Source organism: Eretmochelys imbricata, chromosome 7, assembly GCF_965152235.1.
Source record: "Eretmochelys imbricata isolate rEreImb1 chromosome 7, rEreImb1.hap1, whole genome shotgun sequence".
NCBI lineage: Eukaryota > Metazoa > Chordata > Testudines > Cheloniidae > Eretmochelys > Eretmochelys imbricata.
This window is the reverse complement of record NC_135578.1, coordinates 104,143,856-104,164,492: the sequence shown is the minus strand read 5'-3', so window position 1 is coordinate 104,164,492 and position 20,637 is coordinate 104,143,856. Positions and strand designations below refer to the sequence as shown.

The 20,637-nt window shown below is 41.2% G+C and overlaps 1 protein-coding gene across 4 annotated transcripts in view; it reads left to right on the top strand.

Moving 5' to 3' along the window:
* The window catches only part of ZRANB1 (zinc finger RANBP2-type containing 1), a 75,437-nt gene extending 54,811 nt beyond the window's left edge, over positions 1 to 20,626 (top strand). For all 4 annotated transcript variants that reach the window (XM_077822939.1, XM_077822936.1, XM_077822938.1 and 1 more), the window contains 4 exons: positions 3,146 to 3,266; positions 4,371 to 4,500; positions 15,351 to 15,580; positions 16,611 to 20,626. In XM_077822939.1, coding sequence (XP_077679065.1) covers positions 3,146 to 3,266; positions 4,371 to 4,500; positions 15,351 to 15,580; positions 16,611 to 16,829 — 700 coding nt within the window. In that variant the 3' untranslated portion in view covers positions 16,830 to 20,626. The remainder of the gene's footprint in view (positions 1 to 3,145; positions 3,267 to 4,370; positions 4,501 to 15,350; positions 15,581 to 16,610) is intronic.
* Positions 20,627 to 20,637: the final 11 nt, after the last annotated feature.

Genomic DNA, 20,637 nt, shown 5'->3' with positions numbered 1-20,637 from the left:
GAGGGTGGTGAGTGCCATCACAGTAACGGTGGCACTGAAAGCAGGAGTACCAAAGAAGTTCCTGGTGCCAGGGAGGTAATTTGTGCTGAGCCTGACACTGGCCCCACTTCCACTTACTGAAGAAGGGAAATATTGGGGTTTGCTGCCAACAGACCCACAGGGTCAGCGGCCCACCCAGCCAGCAAGGTCATAATGACGCAGCCCTGGCAGAGTCTTGGATTAAGGGAGGGGCCGGGACAGAAAGGCAGAGGAGGTCAGTTGCTTCCTGATGTGCTACCAGCCCAGAAATAGCTGGTGTTGGCATTGCCCTTGTTGGTACCGGACTCAACAGTCACTCCGAGGCCAGAACTGGAGTCAATGGTATGGGGTCCCTTCCCTGGCCTCTCTGGACTGTATTGGGGAGCAGTTGATGGGACCTGCTCCATCCTGTGTGCCAACATTCACACCGAGCTGGTCCACACTTCTTCTGGAGGAGGCAGACAAGTCCCCACAGGACCTGGAGTGGCCACAATGTGAGGTGGCTGCACACTTGGAACCTGAGGGCAACCTCCGATCCAACGTGGGCCTTGGTGCTGCAGCAGGCCATGTGGGCCGTTCAAGCAGATGCTCCTTTAGAAAAAGATCCCTTGCCACTGAGTCTGTGTCATGAACAATTTGCAAATCAAACACCGCTCCTTGATGCTGGCTTTGCCTAAGCACAGCAAGCACCACGTGGGGATCATTGTTGGGGATCTTTCCCCTTGCAATAGACAATGTTTAAACCCTGTCTTCTCCAAGATAGTTGGAGCAAGATTCTTAAAAGGGCATCATCTCCATCCTACAGTCCAAATGTCTGTTCCTCTGTGGGACCTTAACGCAGTCCTAGCGGCTTTAATGGGAACTCCATTTGAGCCCTGGGCATCGTGTCCCTTTCAGCTTTTGTGTCAGAAAACTGCATTCCTAGTAGTGATAATGTCCACAAGAAGAGTGAGAGAGTTGCAGGTTCTGATGACAGAGCCACCTTTTACACAATCCTCCAAGGACAAAGTTACTTTATGAGCACACCCCAAATTTTTTATCTAAAGTGGTTTCTCAAGTTTCATTTGTACCAGACAGTATATTTACCTGCGTTCTTTCCTAAGTCACATTAATCTTTGAAGGAGGAGCATCATCACCTGATGTCCAATGTCTGAAGACCTCTAGCCTTCTATCTGGACAGGGCTAGACTGTTCTGTGTTTTGCCTTGTCTCTTTGTCATATGCAGATCATATGAAAGGTCAAGCGGTCTTTTCATAGACAGTCTGTAAATGGATAACATCCTGTATCAAAGCTTCATATGAAGTATTTTCAGCTGTGTCTCCTCAGCTTTTGTAGAATGTGAGCTTCTTCTACGAGAGCACAAGCAAGGTCAATAGCATTCCTCAGTGACGCTTCAATATTGGATATTTGCAAGGTTGCTATGTGGTCATCCATACGTACATTTATAAACCCATTCCACATCTTCCGGGGTGGATGGAGTTTTGGTACAGTGATCCTGCAATCCTTGTTTAGGTAGACTCCGAGCCCGCCTTCTGGGGTGGGTCCTGCTTGTGAGTCATGTAAGTGGACTACATGGCTGCATCTACTCGAAGAAGAAACAGTTAATTACTGTAACTGTGGTTCTTCAAGATGTGATGCAGACATATATTCCATGACCCCCACCCTCTGTCCTCTTTGCATTGAAGTCTAGTCTCTGGGGGGCAGGATAGCGGAGTTTTTTTTACTGGCAGCACTGAAAGATCCAGACAACTTCTGGCAATGTTTTTCTGCGTGCCCTCCTAAACTGGCTTCTTGAACAGAAGAGCATCTCTAGTTTGCTAGTGACAGCTACAAATCATTCTAACTTCATGCTTATGGATAACATAACTTACAATATATAATTACACTGCTTTGCAATATCTGAATATTTTTGAATATGGTGCATCTTACAGATGTTAACATATAACTGTCTTTTGGTGATAAAAAATCTGTGGCTATTTCAAACATTTTTAATTTAAAAAATGGGTAACTACTAACATACACTTTTTTTTTTTCTTCTTGATAATGTAGTTCTATAAAAGGTTCTGGATTTCTACCTGAGGTGACTGCCATTTGAATTTGTGACATACCTATTTTACTTGTGTCCTTAATCAATTCACGTAAAAGAAAAAAAATTTGCATTCTTCAGATGAGAGAAGAGTAACGAATTGCTCCTTAAACAGAAGATTAAATTTACATGAAATTCAATGCCTTGTTTGTTCCCTGTGGAAATACATTTAAAAAAAAAAAAGTCAATAAGGCTTCAAAATAAACTATGCAAGATGTATCAAATTGGCCATTAGAAGCCTTTCATCAGTTTCGATAAGTGCCTCCTGTGGGCATTCAATCCCATTCAGTCAGATCTCAAGTGGCTTCTTAGGCAGGGATTATCAGCCTTGTACCAGGTAATTTGCAGACTGACTCTTGTATCATTTCCTTTAATTCATAAAACAATACAAGATAGCTATTTCACTTTATGGATAGTCTTTGTCAAAGTTTACTGTTGAGCAATCCCAGTAGTTCCTCTGTGGTGGTGGAAAGAATTATGAGAAGAGGATTACTTGTTGCCTTACTGTCAGTTGGTGGTCTTACAACATTATACACTCACCAGTTGAAAGGACTCTTTGTTGTGCTATTTTATGCATGTGAGAAAACACACAGCTTGGTTAACTGTGTGCTAAGGAAACTTGTTTATATATAGCAGTCACGTAGATGGTACTAAAACATTAGCTTAGTTGCCTTCTTTTCATGATAAACAGGACCAATCCTATGCAAACTCTGAATTAGTCGATGGCTGCTGGGAGAATTATTTACAGGTAAGCAACAGATGGTCTGCCTCCTTGGGACTTGGAGTTCTGCTTTGTTGATGCAGTCTGTTTCTGCCCAATGGAAATTGCCAGCATGAAAGAGTTTAGATTTAAAGTTTCACAAGATTTCTTTTAAAATATTTTTTGCAAGATGGAAATAGGAAACACATTCTATTCTTTCATAAATGTTGACACTTAAACTCTAGAATATTACCATCAGTTGTTGTATGACTCACTTATTCTCAAAAATCAAACTACTATCTTACTTGCTTTACCTCTTTTCTTTCTGCCCACTGTTCTAGGTTTTACACCCGTTGGAAAGAGTGGGAGTCATGGTACTCCCAAAGCTTCGGTTTACATTTCTCACTGCGAGAGGAACAGTGGCAGGAAGATTGGGCGTTTATACTCTCTCTTGCTAGTCAGGTAGGATTTTTTTTTTTTTTAAATCTTACTGTAGGAAGGGATGTAAAGTCCTTCTGAAGAGTAGTTTCATAAACTTGCATTGTTCTTGCTTCAGCCCAGAGTTTCTGGTTATTAAGGAAAACATCAACCATTTTTCTTACACCAGAAATCGCAAAGTGTTAAGGTCTTCTCCACAAGAATAAACTGCGAAATTGTATTTGAAATTTGAATTTCATAGTTTCTGAGTTTACTGGTAGCATCAACAGTTTTGCTGAAAGGTTATTTTTCTTATCCGGTAGGCTGAAGCTTGTAAGAGATGGGGCACCAGTTTCTGTTCTGTTTAATGCCCTGCCTCCTTCCCCATACACCTTATGTAATCTTAGAGAATGAACATTTCTTCAGACTTTTTGTGAGCTTGAACCACTAAAGCACTGGCAAACTGTTAAGAGATTGTGTTTTGTAATCCAGTGTACACATGCCAAGTGGATTTTTAAACCTTTATAACTGTGGTAAAATAAACCATATTTTCAGACTCTCTAAATGGCATATCTACAACCTAGATGGAAATTTGACAGGGAGATAGTCTCATCTACTGATGTGTTAGAACAGCTAAAATTTACATTTTTCCCCATTATTGAAAAAGGAGTGTTTGTTTTTACTTTTCTCAAATGTATGAGCTTTTTGGGCTGAAACTTTGCATAAAACTTCACACGTGAACACAGAACAAGCCTGTTGTGTTTAAAAAAACAAAAACAAAAACAGCCCAGAAAATCAGAGAGAAAATAATAAGCAACTGAAAATGACCTATTAAAAAAGAATGCTTGTGCAACCTCAGTTATAGGTGCATTCTTCCTGTAATATTTAAATACTGTGTTACAAAATATGTTGGTCAATCACTTGAGTATTCTAACTTCAGGTAGGTAAACTTTTTGCAAGTGAAACATTCCAGACAAATGTTTGATTATGGAAATCTAAATGACAGCCATGACTTCAACAAAATTTTAGTTGGATGAAAATCTGGTTTTATGGAACTTATACAGAAGCTGCTTTGTCAATCAAGTTAAACAGAAGTAAATGTTAGATCAAAGTTCTGTTTCAAGTATTGTCTGTCTTTTTTTGGTATAGCCTGGAGCAAGTTTGGAGCAGACCCACATTTTTGTACTTGCACATATTCTTAGAAGACCAATTATAGTTTATGGAGTAAAGTATTATAAAAGTTTCCGGGGAGAAACTTTAGGATATACCCGTTTTCAAGGTAAGCCTCGACTCCTAATTATAATTTGTACTTCTTTAAAAATGGCTTTTAAAGGAGGCTGAAAGCAGCTTGATATAAGATTCTAGTGGAAGGGAGGTGGAGTGACTTTATACAAAAGTAGCTGTTAGTTTAAGCCTCTGATTCTTATAAAACTGTGTGTTCAACCAGTGCTTTAACTCCTTGATAGGGAGGGTGATTATCGAAGTACAAGACTTGCTGGGAGCAGACATGTTGGGATTAATGTTTTAAATGCCACTTAATACATTCTTTATAGACTTGTTAATTGCATCCAATTCATTGAGGATCACTATTACATTCTTAGAAGCCAGGAGAAATGTGTAGAATAATGAGGGTGGTGCTGCACTATTATAAAAAGTGATTTTCAGGGGTGCAGCTTACCCCCATTTCAAACAGAAAATCAGTCTGCGTTTTGTTTAGTCAATGTTACTGTTGTAATACATAATGTCACAATATGATTATGTGAGAAACAATAGCAGTGCTTCACTAAAAGCTGGGTTAGTGGACCTCTGCAGAGTCTTAGGTAATGGAAAACCACTTATAGAAGATCGTTGCCTGAAGTACAAAACACAAAGATTTAAAAAATATTAAGTAATTCATAAATGGTAAGGAATACATTAATTTCATAATGAAATACTATGAACCATAATTATATAGGCTAGGTTATTTCTAAATGATTGGTTTCCCCTTTAGATTAAGCAAGTACAGAGCTCATCTCGTTAGCATTTTCATACTTTGTGCATCATCAGGAAAACTTGACTCCAAATGGTATGGGGTTAATAGAAAGTCTGAGGGCTAGGAACTTTAATGAACATTCCTAGTTCTGAACTGGGGTCCTTAGTAAAATTCAAATAGTCTTGTCATGATTAAGTTTATTTTTAAAATGGGTGCAATTGCCATGGCATTTTTCTGCTTTTCCAGCTCCTTTTAGGGAGAGGAGTACCTTTTTAAAAATTGCAATATGTTAAGAGACTACTAAAGATGTTTTCTAACCTGTGGCTTAATGGAAGGGCCAGCAGAAATCTCTAGAAATTTTTGTCATATTCTGTTCTCGGGTCTACAGATGTTTGTGTTTGTTTGTTTACTGGAAAGAGCAGTCCACAAAACCTGTTTCAACTATGTCTTCATCTTTGGTACGTGTGTTGTAATATTATTCTGCGTTCAGCATTTAGCACAATGGGATTCTGATCCATGATTAGGGCTTCTAGGCATTATTGCAATACAAATAATAAATAATTAGAATCCCTAGCTCCATGTATACCATGTTAGAAGTTATGCTAATTCAGTTTATAACTAAACTGATGTATTTGTATTTTACATGCACTGAGGGAGTTTGTTCAGAGCCTTTTATAAATTGGAGGGATTGGTGGGAGGGATCATCATTCAAATAATAGTCTCACAACGAAGTGGGAGACCTAAACTGAACTCTGGACTCCCACTTTTACTCCCCAGGCTTATAAAAGCTAGGAGTTACAAAGGTATCTGCTGGGTAGCCTTGAGGACTAAGCGGCATGCCTTGTCACTCCACAGCGCACCCTCTCAGGTGATTTGCACAGCAGCTTATAGGAACAGTTTAAAGGAGTCATCCTCTGGGCTAGAGGTAAGATGCCATATTAAGGTAGCTAGAGAAGATGAAAGGGGGTAATACAAAAATAATAAGGCTGGAATAGAAGAGGAAATGGTAGTGTTTCTGGTTTTTTGCCATTCTTGATCAAATATTGAACCATAAAGTTGGCATCTTGCCTTCAGCAGTAGCCAATTGTTTTGCCAAGTACTTAACCAACTGTATTCTATACCGAATTTGAGGTAAAGAGGGAGATTCCTCCTTGACCCCATGCCTATATCTTACATTCTGAAGCATGAAATTAGATGACCCATCTTTTTGTATGAATAACTACAAAAGATATTTCTGGTTATCGTACAATCTGTTTCTAACCATCTGTAGCAATGAATTCCACAGACTCTCTCTCATTATGTGTGATTGAGCTCTTGTTTATGTAGTATGAGGTGATAAAATAGATGCTGACCAGTTTTAAAAAAAACATATTTTTTTTTAAACTGAACTTGTAATTGTGTATTCCTCGATCAATTTCCTGTCTTTCTTGCACGGCTTTCTGGGTAAAGAAGAGCCCAGCCATTGTAGAATGAATGTAAATATGTTGTTTTGTTTAACTGTCTCTAGTTCAGTGTTAGACTCGCATCTATGTATGTCCAGAGGTTTACGTTCAACTTTGCCTAGATGCTAATGTATAAATATTTCAGTGATTTGGAAATGAACACTTAAGTGAGGGTGAATGGAGATGAAGTGCATGTATATGATGTCTTTTGTTACTGCTTCTCTACTAAGCTTAGCAGTTTCCATCAAGACAAACAACGCACAGATAGTTTCATAGAATCATAGAATATCAGGGTTGGAAGAGACCTCAGGCGGTCATCTAGTCCAACCCCCTGCTCAAAGCAGGACCAATCCCCAACCAAATCATCCCAGCCAGGGCTTTGTCAAGCCTAACCTTAAAAACCTCTAAGGAAGGAGATTCCACCATCTCCCTAGGTAACCCATTCCAGTGCTTCACCACCCTCCTAGTGAAATAGTTTTTCCTAATATCCAACCTAAACCTCCCCCACTGCAACTTGAGACCATTACTCCTTGTTCTGTCATCTGCTACCACTGAGAACAGTCTAGATCCATCCTCTTTGGAACCCCTTTTCAGGTAGTTGAAAGCAGCTATCAAATCCCCCCCCCTCCCCCCATTCTTCTCTTCTGCAGAGTGACTAATCCCAGTTCCCTCAGCCTCTCCTCATAAATGATGTGCTCCAGCCCTGTAATAATTTTTGTTGTCCTCCGCTAGACTCTTTCCGATTTTTCCATCCTTCTTATAGTGTGGGACCCAAAACTGAACACAGTACTCCAGATGAGGCCTCACCAATGCCGAATAGAGGGGAATGATCATGTTCCTCGCTCTGCTGGCAGTGCTCCTACTTTTACAGCCCAAAATGCTGTTAGCCTTTTTGGCAACAAGGGCACACTGTCCAGCTTCAAAAATTCCCTTTGTTGTACAAGAGATTGAACAGAGAAAATTCCGTTTTACAATTAAAAACACCCAATCCTTAGAAGGCAGTAAATATTGAAATGTTGAAGGACTCCAAGATTGCAGAATTAGACTTTGTATTTACCACTTTCTAGTGACTTTCACATAACCTGTGAGCTAGTTGTCTCTGGTTTTGGACAGCTTTACAAAACTTCACTCACCCATTAAAAAGATCTCTTGTCCCAGGTAAGTTAAGTATGTTTATTTGTTTCCATTATGCCTTGAAAATATTTTGTGCCTTGGCTAGTAAAGTTTCATTGCAATTTTACCAAGTTGGTTTAGGGGGAGGAGGAGGAGAGTGTGAATAGAGGAGGAAAGAGGTGAGTGAGCTAGAAGTGCTAGCCAAAACTAATGCTTTAATATAGACTTGTAGTGCCTTCCATATGAGGATCTCAAGGCCGCTTGCATACGTTGGTATCTACCTTTTACAGACAGGAAACTGAGGCAGATATGCTGTGACTTGTCCAGGATCACAGCAGTTTGAGAGTTGTCTATAATAGGATCCAAATCTTCTGACTTTCTCTTGGTCTATCCACAGGACAGCACTGTTATCACTCCAGTAACAGCCAATTGATTCCCAAAAGTGTAACGGACCTTTTAGTATTTTGGTTAAATATTAAAAATGTCATTGAGGGTACCATTTACTGAATGTAAATACCACACCAGGGTGTGTATACTTCAAGACATAACCATGACATTTTTGAAAATAAGGTAGCATTCTGAAGTTAGTTCTCATGTGTTCTTGAGACTTAAGTCCTGGATTTGATGGCTTCCAGCATAGATATAGTTCTTAAAGTCTTGCATCCTTTGTTTTCTGTAACTTATCTTGCTGATTACTCTGAGACTGTCCAAAATCAACCAGTGTCTTTTACAAACTCATTATTTAGCTGATAATCAGATCCTTTTTATAAATCTTAATGCTCACAGTTCTTTCTAAGAGCATTTATGTGAATGTTATGTGGTTTCCTGGTTTAAAAAAAAAAAGAAGAAAAACAATGGTGCTGTTATTCTCAGTAAACTCATCCACTATTTGGAGACGCTGAAACTGAGATAAGCGTCCCTCAGTCACTACGTGAGTTTGGTATGTGGGAAAACATGTTCATCAGTTTACAGATAACTGTTTTTAAACATTTAAGAGAAAATTAGTTTGAGCTGAATATTTCTTGTAAACCATGTATTCTTCTTGGAGTGCTTGCTCATGTTGATTCCAAGTAGGTGTGTGTGTGTTTGGAAGGTTTTTCCCCTAGCGATACCCATCTTGTTGGCTGTGGAGCCTCCTGGAGTTGCACGTTCATGGTGATGTATATAGGTCTCTGCCAGCCTGCCGCCTCTTCAGTTCCTTCTTGCCACCAGTGACAGTCATTGGAGCTGCGTCTCTCTCTTGCCTAGTGATGGGACTTTTGATTATCCTGTAAATAATTCATTAGTTAATATTAATCTTAGTAGTTAGATAAAAGTGGGGGGGTTACCCCCTCCAACCCCAATTCCCTTCCCTGTTGGGGTTCGGGACCAAGGGTTTAAGCCATGTGGGACCTGCCACAGTCCCATGCCAATGGGTGACCCCCACGACTTCTGCCATAAATGTCTCGGGGAGGCACATCAGACAGATTGCTGCAAGATCTGCAAAAGGTTCTGCCCAAGAACAAAGAAGGAAATGGACTTCAGGCTCAAACAACTCCTTATGGAGACAGCCCTCCATCCCCAGCCGGCTCTGGGCCAACAGGACTTGGCACCGAGCATCTCTCTGTGGAGCGCTCCGGCCTCCATTAGAGACTTCCTAGAGGAAGGATGCTAGGCATAGAGACCCTTGGCACAGAAACTCCCTGTCGCCTAAGCCCACAGAGGCAACACGGCACTGCTTGCGCTCACTGGTGCTGCATAAGTGGCACAAGAGGACAGAGAGTGCTTGCCCATGGTGAGAGCAGCCGGGTTTGACAATGCCACCTGTGTGTGTCGTGCACAGGGGCACCCAGTGCCGGTTTCGCAAGAGCTGGCACTGTTGACTTCAGGCCTGCAAAGGGGTCCATCGAGTCCGGTATTATTGGATTCTCTTGCTTACAGAGTGCCAGGTGGAGGAGCTGGAGCTCTCTCTCCCCCTCCCCAGACACATTCGAGGCAGCCAGGGACTTGATTGCCTTGACGGCTCCGCAGTTATCTGCCAGCTGAGACAGATCTCCAGCACTGCAAAGTGTGGCGCCGTCTAGAGGCAAGCCCACGATGACGGGGCACCGCTCGCCTTCTCCGCAGCACCATTCCCTGGCACCACCCTGCTCGGCACCGGTGTGGTCTCCATGCTCAAGGTCCCCGTCACTGGACTTGGAGGTGGAGTTCTACTATTCCAGGCGCAGTCGGCACCGATTTGAGTGGCACCGCTACAGGCAGGAGGCTGGGATGGTGCCATGGCATGTGCAGTGGCAGGGGCCCACGCAGTGGTCTTTGTGGACCCCTTGGGCATATCATCAGGTCCAGGGCATGTACTCCCAGGGCTCCCAGTTCATAATTTCAGGAGGCCATGCCTCTTTACCACTTCGGGACTTTCCCCCTCCTCCTGGCACCGAGACGGCTTCGGTCATGGTGCAGAGCCCCGTCCACGTCCTGGCTCCACCACTGGCACCATAGCTACTTTCTGCGCCTAACAGCATGGCACCGAGCAGGATGCATCCAGAGAGCTGGAGGGACATGAGGGCCTGGTACCACCTAGGGCTTCGTTGTCATCCTTGCTGGACGATGCAGTGACAGGGTCTTCATCCTCTGGGCTGCACTCCATTGATGGTAGTGTGCACCAAAAACTCTTGCGCAGGGTGGCCCATAACATGGGGCTACAGGCCGAGGAGGTGGTAGAGTCTGAGGACCCCATGGTGGACGTATTAACCCCTGAAGAAACATCCGGGGTGGTATTGCCACCCATTAAAATGATCCAAGTCACAACGAAAATCTTGTGGCAGACTCCTCTCTCCATTTCCCCTGTAGCTAAGGGGGTGGAGAGGAAGTATTTCATCCCCTTTAAGGGCTACAAATACTTTCTTATTCATCCACAGCCGGGTTCACTGGTCATAGCGGCAGCGAATGAAAGAGAGATGGGCAGCAGGGCCCAACTCCAAAATCCAAGGACTTGGAGAAGCTGGACCTGTTCGGCAAGAAGGTGTACTCCACTGGGGGGCTCCAGCTTCGGATTGCTAACCAGCAAGCAATCCTCAGTAGATCCAATTTCAATTTATGGGACTCCATGTTGAAATTTAAGGAGTTGGTCCTGTCAGACTCCAGAGCAGAGTTTACTGCCATAGTAGAGGAGGACAAGGCAGTGGCATGGACCTCTTTACCGGCCTCACTGGACACAGCCGACTCGGACACACAGACCGTGTCCTCTGCCATAGCCATGGGGAGGAGCTCATGGCTCCAGGTATCGGACTTCCACCAGAGGTCCAACAGACAATTCAGGACTTGCCCTTTGACAGCGTGGGGTTGTTGTTGGAGCAGACAGACTCCAAGCTCCATAGCCTAAAGGATTCATAAGCAACATTGAAATCATTGGGCCTGCATAGCCTCGCCACCCAGCAGAGACACTTTAAGCCCCAACCTCCTCCACGCTTCTACCCTCCCGAGGCTAGGCAGGACATCTCCAGGAAGAGGGGCAGGTGTAGCAGGCATAAGCCTCCCCATCCGTTGCCCAGTCAAGGCCAGAGCTGGGCGAGGCAGTCATAGAATCATAGAATATCAGAGTTGGAAGGGACCTCAGGAGGTCATCTAGTCCAACCCCCTGCTCAAAGCAGGACCAATCCCCAATTAAATCATCCCAGCCAGGGCTTTGTCAAGCCTGACCTTAAAAACTTCTAAGGAAGGAGATTCTACCACCTCACTAGTTAACGCATTCCAGTGTTTCACCACCCTCCTAGTGAAGAAGTTTTTCCTAATATCCAACCTAAATCTCCCCCACTGCAACTTGATACTGTTACTCCTTGTCCTGTCCTCTTCTACCACTGAGAATAGTCTAGAACCATCCTCTCTGGAACCACCTCTCAGGTAGTTGAAAGCAGCTATCAAATCCCCCCTCATTCTTCTCTTCTGCAGACTAAACAACCCCAGTTCCCTTAGCCTCTCCTCATAAGTCATGTGTTCCAGACCCCTAATCATTTTTGTTGCCCTTCGCTGGACTCTCTCCAATTTATCCACATCCTTCTTGTAGTGTGGGGCCCAAAACTGGACACAGTACTCCAGATGAGGCCTCACCAATGTCGAATAGAGGGGGATGATCACGTCCCTCGATCTGCTCGCTATGCCCCTACTTATACATCCCAAAATGCCATTGGCCTTCTTGGCAACAAGGGCACACTGCTGACTCATATCCAGCTTCTCGTCCACTGTCACCCCTAGGTCCTTTTCCGCAGAACTGCTGCCTAGCTATTCGGTCCCTAGTCTGTAGCTGTGCATTGGGTTCTTCCGTCCTAAGTGCAGGACCCTGCACTTATCCTTATTGAACCTCATCAGATTTCTTTTGGCCCAATCCTCCAATTTGTCTAGGTCCCTCTGTATCCTATCCCTGCCCTCCAGCGTATCTACCACTCCTCCCAGTTTAGTATGAGGAGTTGCTTGTAAGAAGGGCCCCTTGAAGAGGGATGGGGAAGGGAGGAGGAGCAGAATTAGAGAGAATATCCCACTTCTACAGTGCAAAGGACCCAGCAATCTGAGTTTATTTAGGACCGTGCTCTAAGCAAGCCTTCTGACGGCACGCCCGGGGGCGACACATCAGTTCACTCACTGGATCCTTCTTCCTGTTTTCTGAATAGTCTGTCCCACTTCTACTGTGCACGGTCCTAGATGAACTCAGACTGCTGGGTCCTTTGCACTGTAGAAGTGGGATATTCTCTCTAATTCTGCTCCTCCTCCCTTCCCCGTCCCTCTTCAAGGGGCCCTTCTTACAAGCAACTCCTCATGCAGGAGGTTCAAATGCTCCTTGCCATGGGAGCAGTGGAGGAGGTTCCTCAGGAGCAAGGGATTGTACTACCAACATTTCCTAATCCCCCAAAGCCAAAGGGAGTCTCATACCCATTCATGACCTACGAGGCCGCAACAGATTCATGAAGAAGTTAAGGTTCCGCGTGGTCTCTTTGACTGCCTTCATCCAGTCTCTGGATCTTGGAGACTGGTATGCCACCCTCGACCTCAAAGATGCGTATTTCCACATATCGATAGTTTCAGCCCACAGATGCTTTCTCAGGTTTGTAGTGAACCACAACCATTACCAAGACTAATGCCCCTGCTTCGTACCCCTAGCCACTTGCTCATTACTCTATCTGTCATGGAAGGTGGCATTCCTGGTCGCAATAACATCAGCTAGGAGACTGTCTGAGCTTAAGGCCTTAACTTCTGACCCTCTTTACACCATTTTTTATAAGGACAAGGTGCAACTTAGGCCTCACCCAGCCTTTCTCCTGAAGGTCGTCTGTTTCATGCCCATCAGGACATTTTTTCTCCTAGTCTTTTACCCTAAGCCACAGGCTAACATTTGGAAGCAAAGGCTACACTCCTTGGACATTCGGCAAACATTGGCCTTTTATATCGAACATATGAAGCAGTTTTGTAAGTCGAACCAGCTGTTTGTCGCAGTAGCAGAGAGGATGAAGGGCCTCCTGTCTTCTCAAAGAATTTCATCGTGGATCACGTCCTGTCATATTATGATTTAGCAAAGATACCTGCCCTTGCACTAACGGCACATTGTCCTCGGTGGCATTCCTGACTCAGGTCCTGATCCAGGAGATCTACAGAGCGGCGACGTGGTTGTCGGTCCCCACGTTCACCTCTCCTTATGCTGCGGTATTTGGCGGAGCAAGCCAGTGGATTTGGAGGTTCTTTTCAATGGAGCACAGCTTCCTGTGTGACAGCTGTGGAAGTCTATCGGTGGCAGCTGCTGGTATGCAGCTGGTGCTTTCCTCCTCTACCTTAGTCCCCTCACTGACCCTGTTTTCCCTGATGTGAGAGCAGGCCTCCTTGAAATTGTAAATTTGAGCTAAAAGTTAACTGCCAAACTCTGCAGGCGGAGGGGTGGGGCTGGAGGGGACCTAAATGATTCTATGGGAGATGAGAACAGCCTTTTAATATTTTTCATTGTATCTATGAATTGACCCTCGTCTTCCACCACAATGTTACATATCTGAGATCTCCTGTTTTTGCTATGGGGGACATTCAGAGACAACTGAATGTCCTTGCTTTTGTTGTTTTGTCTTATAATTTTAATGCTATTTAGTTTCTTCTGAAAATTGGAAATTAAATTGTAATTAGTGTCTTTTGATGTGGAAGCACTCAAAATCTAATAAATTAGTTTCCCATTAATGCTTCTTGGTTTGGGACTTCATATGTTTTTAATCTCAATATTTGGTTTACTGAAGTCATTTGCCTAAATATGCATGCAGAATTAATTCTGAGGAATTGCAAAAGTTGTTGTTGTTTTTTGGTAACTCATCCTCATTCTGCATCTCTTTGTACAAATCAGGTTAATCAAATGGAAAGTTGACCATTTGTTTAAAATTCAAAAATTTAATTTGAACGAAATGTTAAAGGGACGCTCAGTTTGGAGTTGGCCTCAAATTTAGAGTTAGTAGTAACATATATCTGCAAGCCTAAATCTAATAATTTCAATTTTCTCTGGAAATTTTTCTATTTTATACGTTTCCCTGTAGTGTTTGCAATCCAAACATGGCCAGTTCTGTGTACCTGGAAGTACATGTAAAAATGTGCAGACTGATTCACTGATTTTCATTGTTCAGAAATATTTAGTATCCCTTTTCACTTGCCCTTTAGTGCGTCAGTATTCCACGAACGTTGTAGGAACAAAGATATGGCTTGTATTTTGTTGCAGCCATAGCTGCCTAACACATTGCAGGCAGCTACACTGTGAAAGGTTGCTGTGGTACATATGTGCTTGGTTTACGCACAGCTAGCTATTTATAAAGTGTCACAAGGTAAGGCATGCTTTTGCTTGAGTTGTCTTGCAGGAGTACACATCAAGAGTTACTCATGTTCCTAGAAGAAAAAAATCCCAGCAGTGCAGTTTACTCACTTTATTTCTGAAACTAGAATGAGAAACTAGTCTAGTCTAGGTTTCAAGTAGTATGATCTTTTTGGTGTGTCTCTGATAATTTAATATAAATAATTGATGCAGCCCATTAATACAGTGTGACTACAGGTTATGAAGGCTGTCTGGCCAGACAGGGAAAGTTTGCCATGCAGTTCAGTACTGCATAATCTTGTGGTGTGATAAGATTCTTTTAATAATATCTTCTGAAAGCAGAAGGAAAATTTTTGGTGGTTTAAGAAAATAATGAAAAAACAAGTGTAGTGTTTTATTCTCTTATGCTGTGAAATCCCTTATCATATTTTAAGGGATTACCAGACATGAAATATTATTACTGCTATATTATTTACTGGTGTTGCTTATTGTGTGGAAAGGGCAATGGAATTGCAGTACTGGCTGGAATCGCACGGGCAACCTATGCGTAAACTTGTACTGTAGCAGATAAGGGTATGTATATTGTAATCTCATGCTTGACCCAGTAATGATTTGATACTGGAAAGCCTGATCCATTTTAACAGCTACATTGTGGCTGAGTTATTTTAATGTCCATACTGTGTTAATATTCAGCTAACAAAAGCAGCTTGGAAACCCCCTCTCCACCAAAAATCACTTTAATGTAAAAGAGGGCTCCAGTTCCAGTTCTGTGTCTTATCCCTTTTTCTTTTTCTTTCTAGGTGTATATTTACCTTTGTTATGGGAACAGAGTTTTTGTTGGAAAAGTCCTATTGCTCTGGGCTATACAAGGGGCCACTTCTCTGCTCTGGTTGCCATGGAGAATGATGGTTATGGCAATCGAGGTGCTGGTGCTAACTTGAACACTGATGATGATGTTACCATTACTTTTTTACCATTGGTTGATAGTGAGAGGAAATTACTGCATATTCATTTCCTCTCTGCTCAAGAGGTAAGAAGCATTTATGTGGCTGGCAACTTTTCCCACACGTTATTTGTAAGTACAGGTCTCTTTTGCAGTCTGACATGTTTGAAGTTTTAAATACATCTACCCTTTTTTGATTCTGCTCTCCTCTCCATCATTTGAGACCGTTCAAAAGGATGCTTCTCACATCTTTGGAACTCAGTTTAGTTTCTTACAAGTTGAATGTAAATGTACTGTATATGTAAATACAAATGCAGTAACCCTGAAATGGACCCGGATGTATCTAGAATAGGCACCCAGTTAACTAAAAATTTAAATTCAGCCCTAGTTTGAGTGAGTGAAACTTATTTTTTGGCCAGTAAGCTCTGAGAGTTACAGTATTCTATACATCTTTGCTTGAATTAAGCTATGTTTGTTTGCTGATACTGATAGGGAGCTACTGTCACTAAGTGTAGAGCCACATTTGAGGATTTGGAGATAAAAAATGAACATGGGTCCTTGTCCACAGAAGCCAATATGTAGAGAAAGGAGAAACGGTATATAATTTTAGGTATAAAGGGAATATTACCTGGCAAGCCATAACTTTGAACAATATCTTCAAGAACAGGAGTTTAGAGCAGAGCATTACTAGAATTGTAAGGATTGCCTTGTGATTTACAAGCGCTTTGTACGAACTCCTCCATTTTAGAATTGTCTGCTGCATCTGTACAGTAGGTAACATACAAATATTTGCACTGTACTAAGGTTCATTTTAAAATGGATTTTTAAAAGACGAGGAGGGAGAGGGAAAACTGGCAAGTACGGTTGAGTGTAAGAACTAATGTAACAATTACTTAAAAAAAAAAAAATGTAAAACCTGAGTGTGCACTTAAACTCTCAAAAATAGAAGCCAAAAAAAACGGATAAATATTATGAAATGTTACGTCCCACTAACTGCATTTAAATAAGATAGTGGTACTACTTTAGCTCAAAAGTCACAATATACCACGGGTTGTTTCCTTAAAGTTTGTCAGCAGTCTTGAAACCCTCATCCTGAGTCTGTTTTCTGTCCCCTAAGATAGGTAATGAGGAGCAGCAAGAAAAGCTGCTCAGAGAGTGGCTAGACTGCTGTGTGACAGAGGGTGGAGTCCTTGTTGCTATGCAGAAAAGCTCTCGTCGCCGCAATCATCCCCTGGTCACACAAATGGTAGAGAAGTGGCTTGACCGCTACCGACAGATTCGCCCATGTACATCCCTTTCTGATGGTGAGGAAGATGAAGATGATGATGATGAATGATGAAATAAAAATAAAGTATCAATGCATAGTGTCTGATGACCCCAAAGTTAGAGTTGTACTCTAGCGGTTTGTTATGGATTGACTTAAATCTAGCAGAAGCATGCTGAAAGGATTTTACTTACCAGCATGGGGAGAGTATAGAGGTTCATCTGCTGTGTGAAGAGAGCTAAATTGGTTGGACTACAGTTTGTAAAAACAAAAACAAAAAAACTAATTTTATTATCAAGACAAAACATTTGTTTCTTTCCAGTTGCAAATCTGTCTATAAATGTATCGCATGTGGTTGTGTAAGAAGTTGTGTAATAGGAAAAAAGTGTACCAGCATCTTAAAATTATTGAGAAGAAATTTCTTTCAAGTAAGGGCACTTACAAAAGCACATGTTAGATGGATATTTGTTCCTTTTGAGATTTACTTTTACAGTAGAACTTGTATTCTACATCACTCTTTAAATATTCTGACACGTTTTCTTGCAAGGCCATTTTGAGAGATCTCACCAGTACCCAGGTCAGATGGTGAGGTTTATTTTTTTGTTTGCACAAACTATCCAGAGTAAGTTAGAAGTACAAACAAGTTCATTATTTTATTAATATTTTAGTTACTGTTGTGCCCATTATAATAAAATCAAATCTTTAAGGAACAAACTGTGGAAGAAGAGCTACATTTTTCATTGAGTGAACTTATATTTTGTTTTCTGAAAAATAGTTTTTTGCTCTCCATTAATATTTCACCTTGTAACATTTAATACTTTCTTCAGTATGCTTAAAATATTTATTTAGAAAAGTGACCTAAAACATTATTCCAGAGATTACATACTAAACAACTGTGTGGAGTTGCCAACTCAAGTGTGATTTGAGAATTTCATATTGTCCAAACCCAGTCTTGCTGTGATATGTACAGTATATCATTTTATCATTGAGTCTTTCACCCTAGTTAAACATTGCAAGTGAAAACTACTTCATCGATTATTAGTGAGAACTCTCGGCAGTTTTATTTTTTTTTTAAACAAACTTCATTCTAAAGTGGCTTTTTTAAAAAAAGCACTGTATAATATATTTCTCTATGTAAACCTGGGAATTTCTTGCATGTTGACTTTTGTGGCCATACTTAATATGTAAGGTTCCTAAAAGTGGAAGTCCAGAATATATTCATCTGTAGAAATTTTATTATATGTGATAACTTTACCCATTACAAATTGTATGGCTAAAGTTATCTTAAAACAACCTTGCTTAGAAACACTGAAGGTTAATGCCATTTTTTACATATACAGTGCAATTCAGATCTTCTTTAATAAGCACTTTGAAAGCTATTGATAGTGTGTGTGCGTGCCTGGTGGATAGGGAACTTTGCAGTAGATGACCTAGAATTTCAAAAGAAGACCCATAAAGTGCATATTTTTGTGTAGTTTAAGGCTATGGAAACACTAAAGAACTTGCTGCTTTTTCTTCTAAATGCTGCTTAGATGATATTGAAATGTGCACAACTCCTAGATAACCTTGGTGACAAAACACCAAAAATATAGAAATAATGAAGTGCTGTATTAAGTTAGCAATTTCCCCCCTCAGATTCCATTGATGTTTATTATGAAATGTGTCTTCACACTTTTGGCCATTTAGGTCTCCTTTGATTGGTGCATGCATAGATTTTCAGGTAAAAGAATGCATGTTTCTTTGCAGTATATGTATGAATTACCTGAGTGAAAATAGAAGAATCACAGATAGTGAACAGGTTCTAATCTTAATATACAATCTTGATTTCAGTTTGCTTTCGAAATGCAGTAGTCAGGTAAATTGATACCTGGTCCTCATTCTTCCAAGATTATGATGTTACCTTACAATGAAATCCATGTGTACCATGACCAATGAGTAACTTAAGTAAGTTAAAGAGCTCGTGCATTCAGTATGCTATGTGAATGGTGTGTGTACACACACACACACACACACACACACACACACACACACACACACACACACACACACACACACACACACACACACAGATTACACTTTGCTTCATTGACATATCTTCCCCCAAATGACACACTGTTACTGTAAGTCATAAGAAGCAAGATTCAAATACCTTCCTTGTGAAATAGGTTTTAATTTTTATTCATTATTCTGCCATTCTCCAACCAAATTGTTGCAAAAGCAAGCCATATCTTGCCTCCAACAATAGCAGTGGCCTGCACCCCAATTTGAGTTACTTTGAAGAAATGAACATCCTTTCATTTTTAAAGAGACTTAATGTCAGTTTATTATACAATCAATTACAGCTTTTGATTTTAAAAAGCAAACCAAACCCCACACTGTCTAATATCTATGCCCCACTTTTGTTATGAATTGACACCCCTGATACTTTTTTATAGTTTTATTAACCATTACTGCTTTCTTCTAATCTATAAAATGATAGGTTCAGGCTAACAAGCCTCACTCTGTGTTTTCAAAATCAAGTGAGACTTTTTAAACAAAAATCCTTAGTTAAATGAGTTGGGGTTTAGCTGTTGACCGTGTACCTCACCCACTACAGTAGATGAAGGTGTAAGCAGTTGTCCTTTTCCCAGCATGGTAGCCAGTGTACATTAAATCTCCCCATTTGACATACTTGAAGGTTTACAAACACGTAGGTGCAGTGATGGGTAAGTCTTGTTGACCCAATCTATATTAAATTTACCATTTGGCTTCGTACTGTTGAATGCTTACATAGCCCAGTACTTGGCTTTTCATTTCAAGCTCTTGCCCCCTCTGCATCTGGGAACTGTCTTGGACTATTTATGAATTCCTTAGTAGAATTTAATTCCTGGGTTGCTCTTGTTAAACCAAGGCATGCTGAAATCATCCAGAGTGCTGCTACAGCATAGCTTTTAACCAGCATTACTGGAATGTTTCCTATTCCTTTAACACAGTAACATTGCTGTGCATTTTGAAGAATGCAGAATTCTTGTTGTGTTGCTTAATTAACTGATTAAGGAAAAGTAACTTCTGTGAGCTTTACTGTATGAAGTGGTGACACTTTGTGCAGATAAAACTGGCTTTTTTTTTAAAAGAAGTCACATTTGTGTTACTTGTATGAACTGCTTCATGTTATCCTTGATTGATGGAAGGGCCCCCAGCCTTCCTTGTATTAGTACAAAAGCAGCAGTAAATTGGTTTGTCAGTAAAGCAAAAGGCACAAATCTTGAGCAGCAGCTATCTGGCATACATTTCTCTCCCTTCCCCTTGCAGACTAATTTTTCTGTCTAAAAACACTTGGCCATACTACAGTCACATTGCTTTGGACCCAGGAATACATCAAGTCAGGCTGGATACACATTCTCTCCTTCTCCATGTGACCTACTCCTTGCATATTTTGTTGGTGTTTGTATTACAGACAGTTGAATCCCTCTGTACTGGTCACAACCCCAAAAGTAGTGTTGTTTTTAACCTGAAGCTTGTTGTTATGATACTTTGTAACATTTGGATTTTTTAAATTCATTTGTAGTTCTTGTTGAACTGTAAAACCTAAGTGGAAGCTATTGTCTAAGTTGGCTATGATTTGCATCTAGTCTTATTTTTATAAGTACTGGATGAAAGCATACAGCATCTACCATTCTCTGCAAGGTTTGTCCCAGGACTCTTATTTCCTGATTCAAAATCCACTGCTGGCAATGGATGCACTAGGAACCACTGGCATGAATTATTCCTTTTCATAGAACAGTATTTACACTCACCTGAAATGCAACTGCTTATTTTAAAAAACTATGATAGTACCAAAAATAGTCACTTCAAACCTTGACAACATGAATTAAATGTTTTATCTTCCATTTTCGTGTTT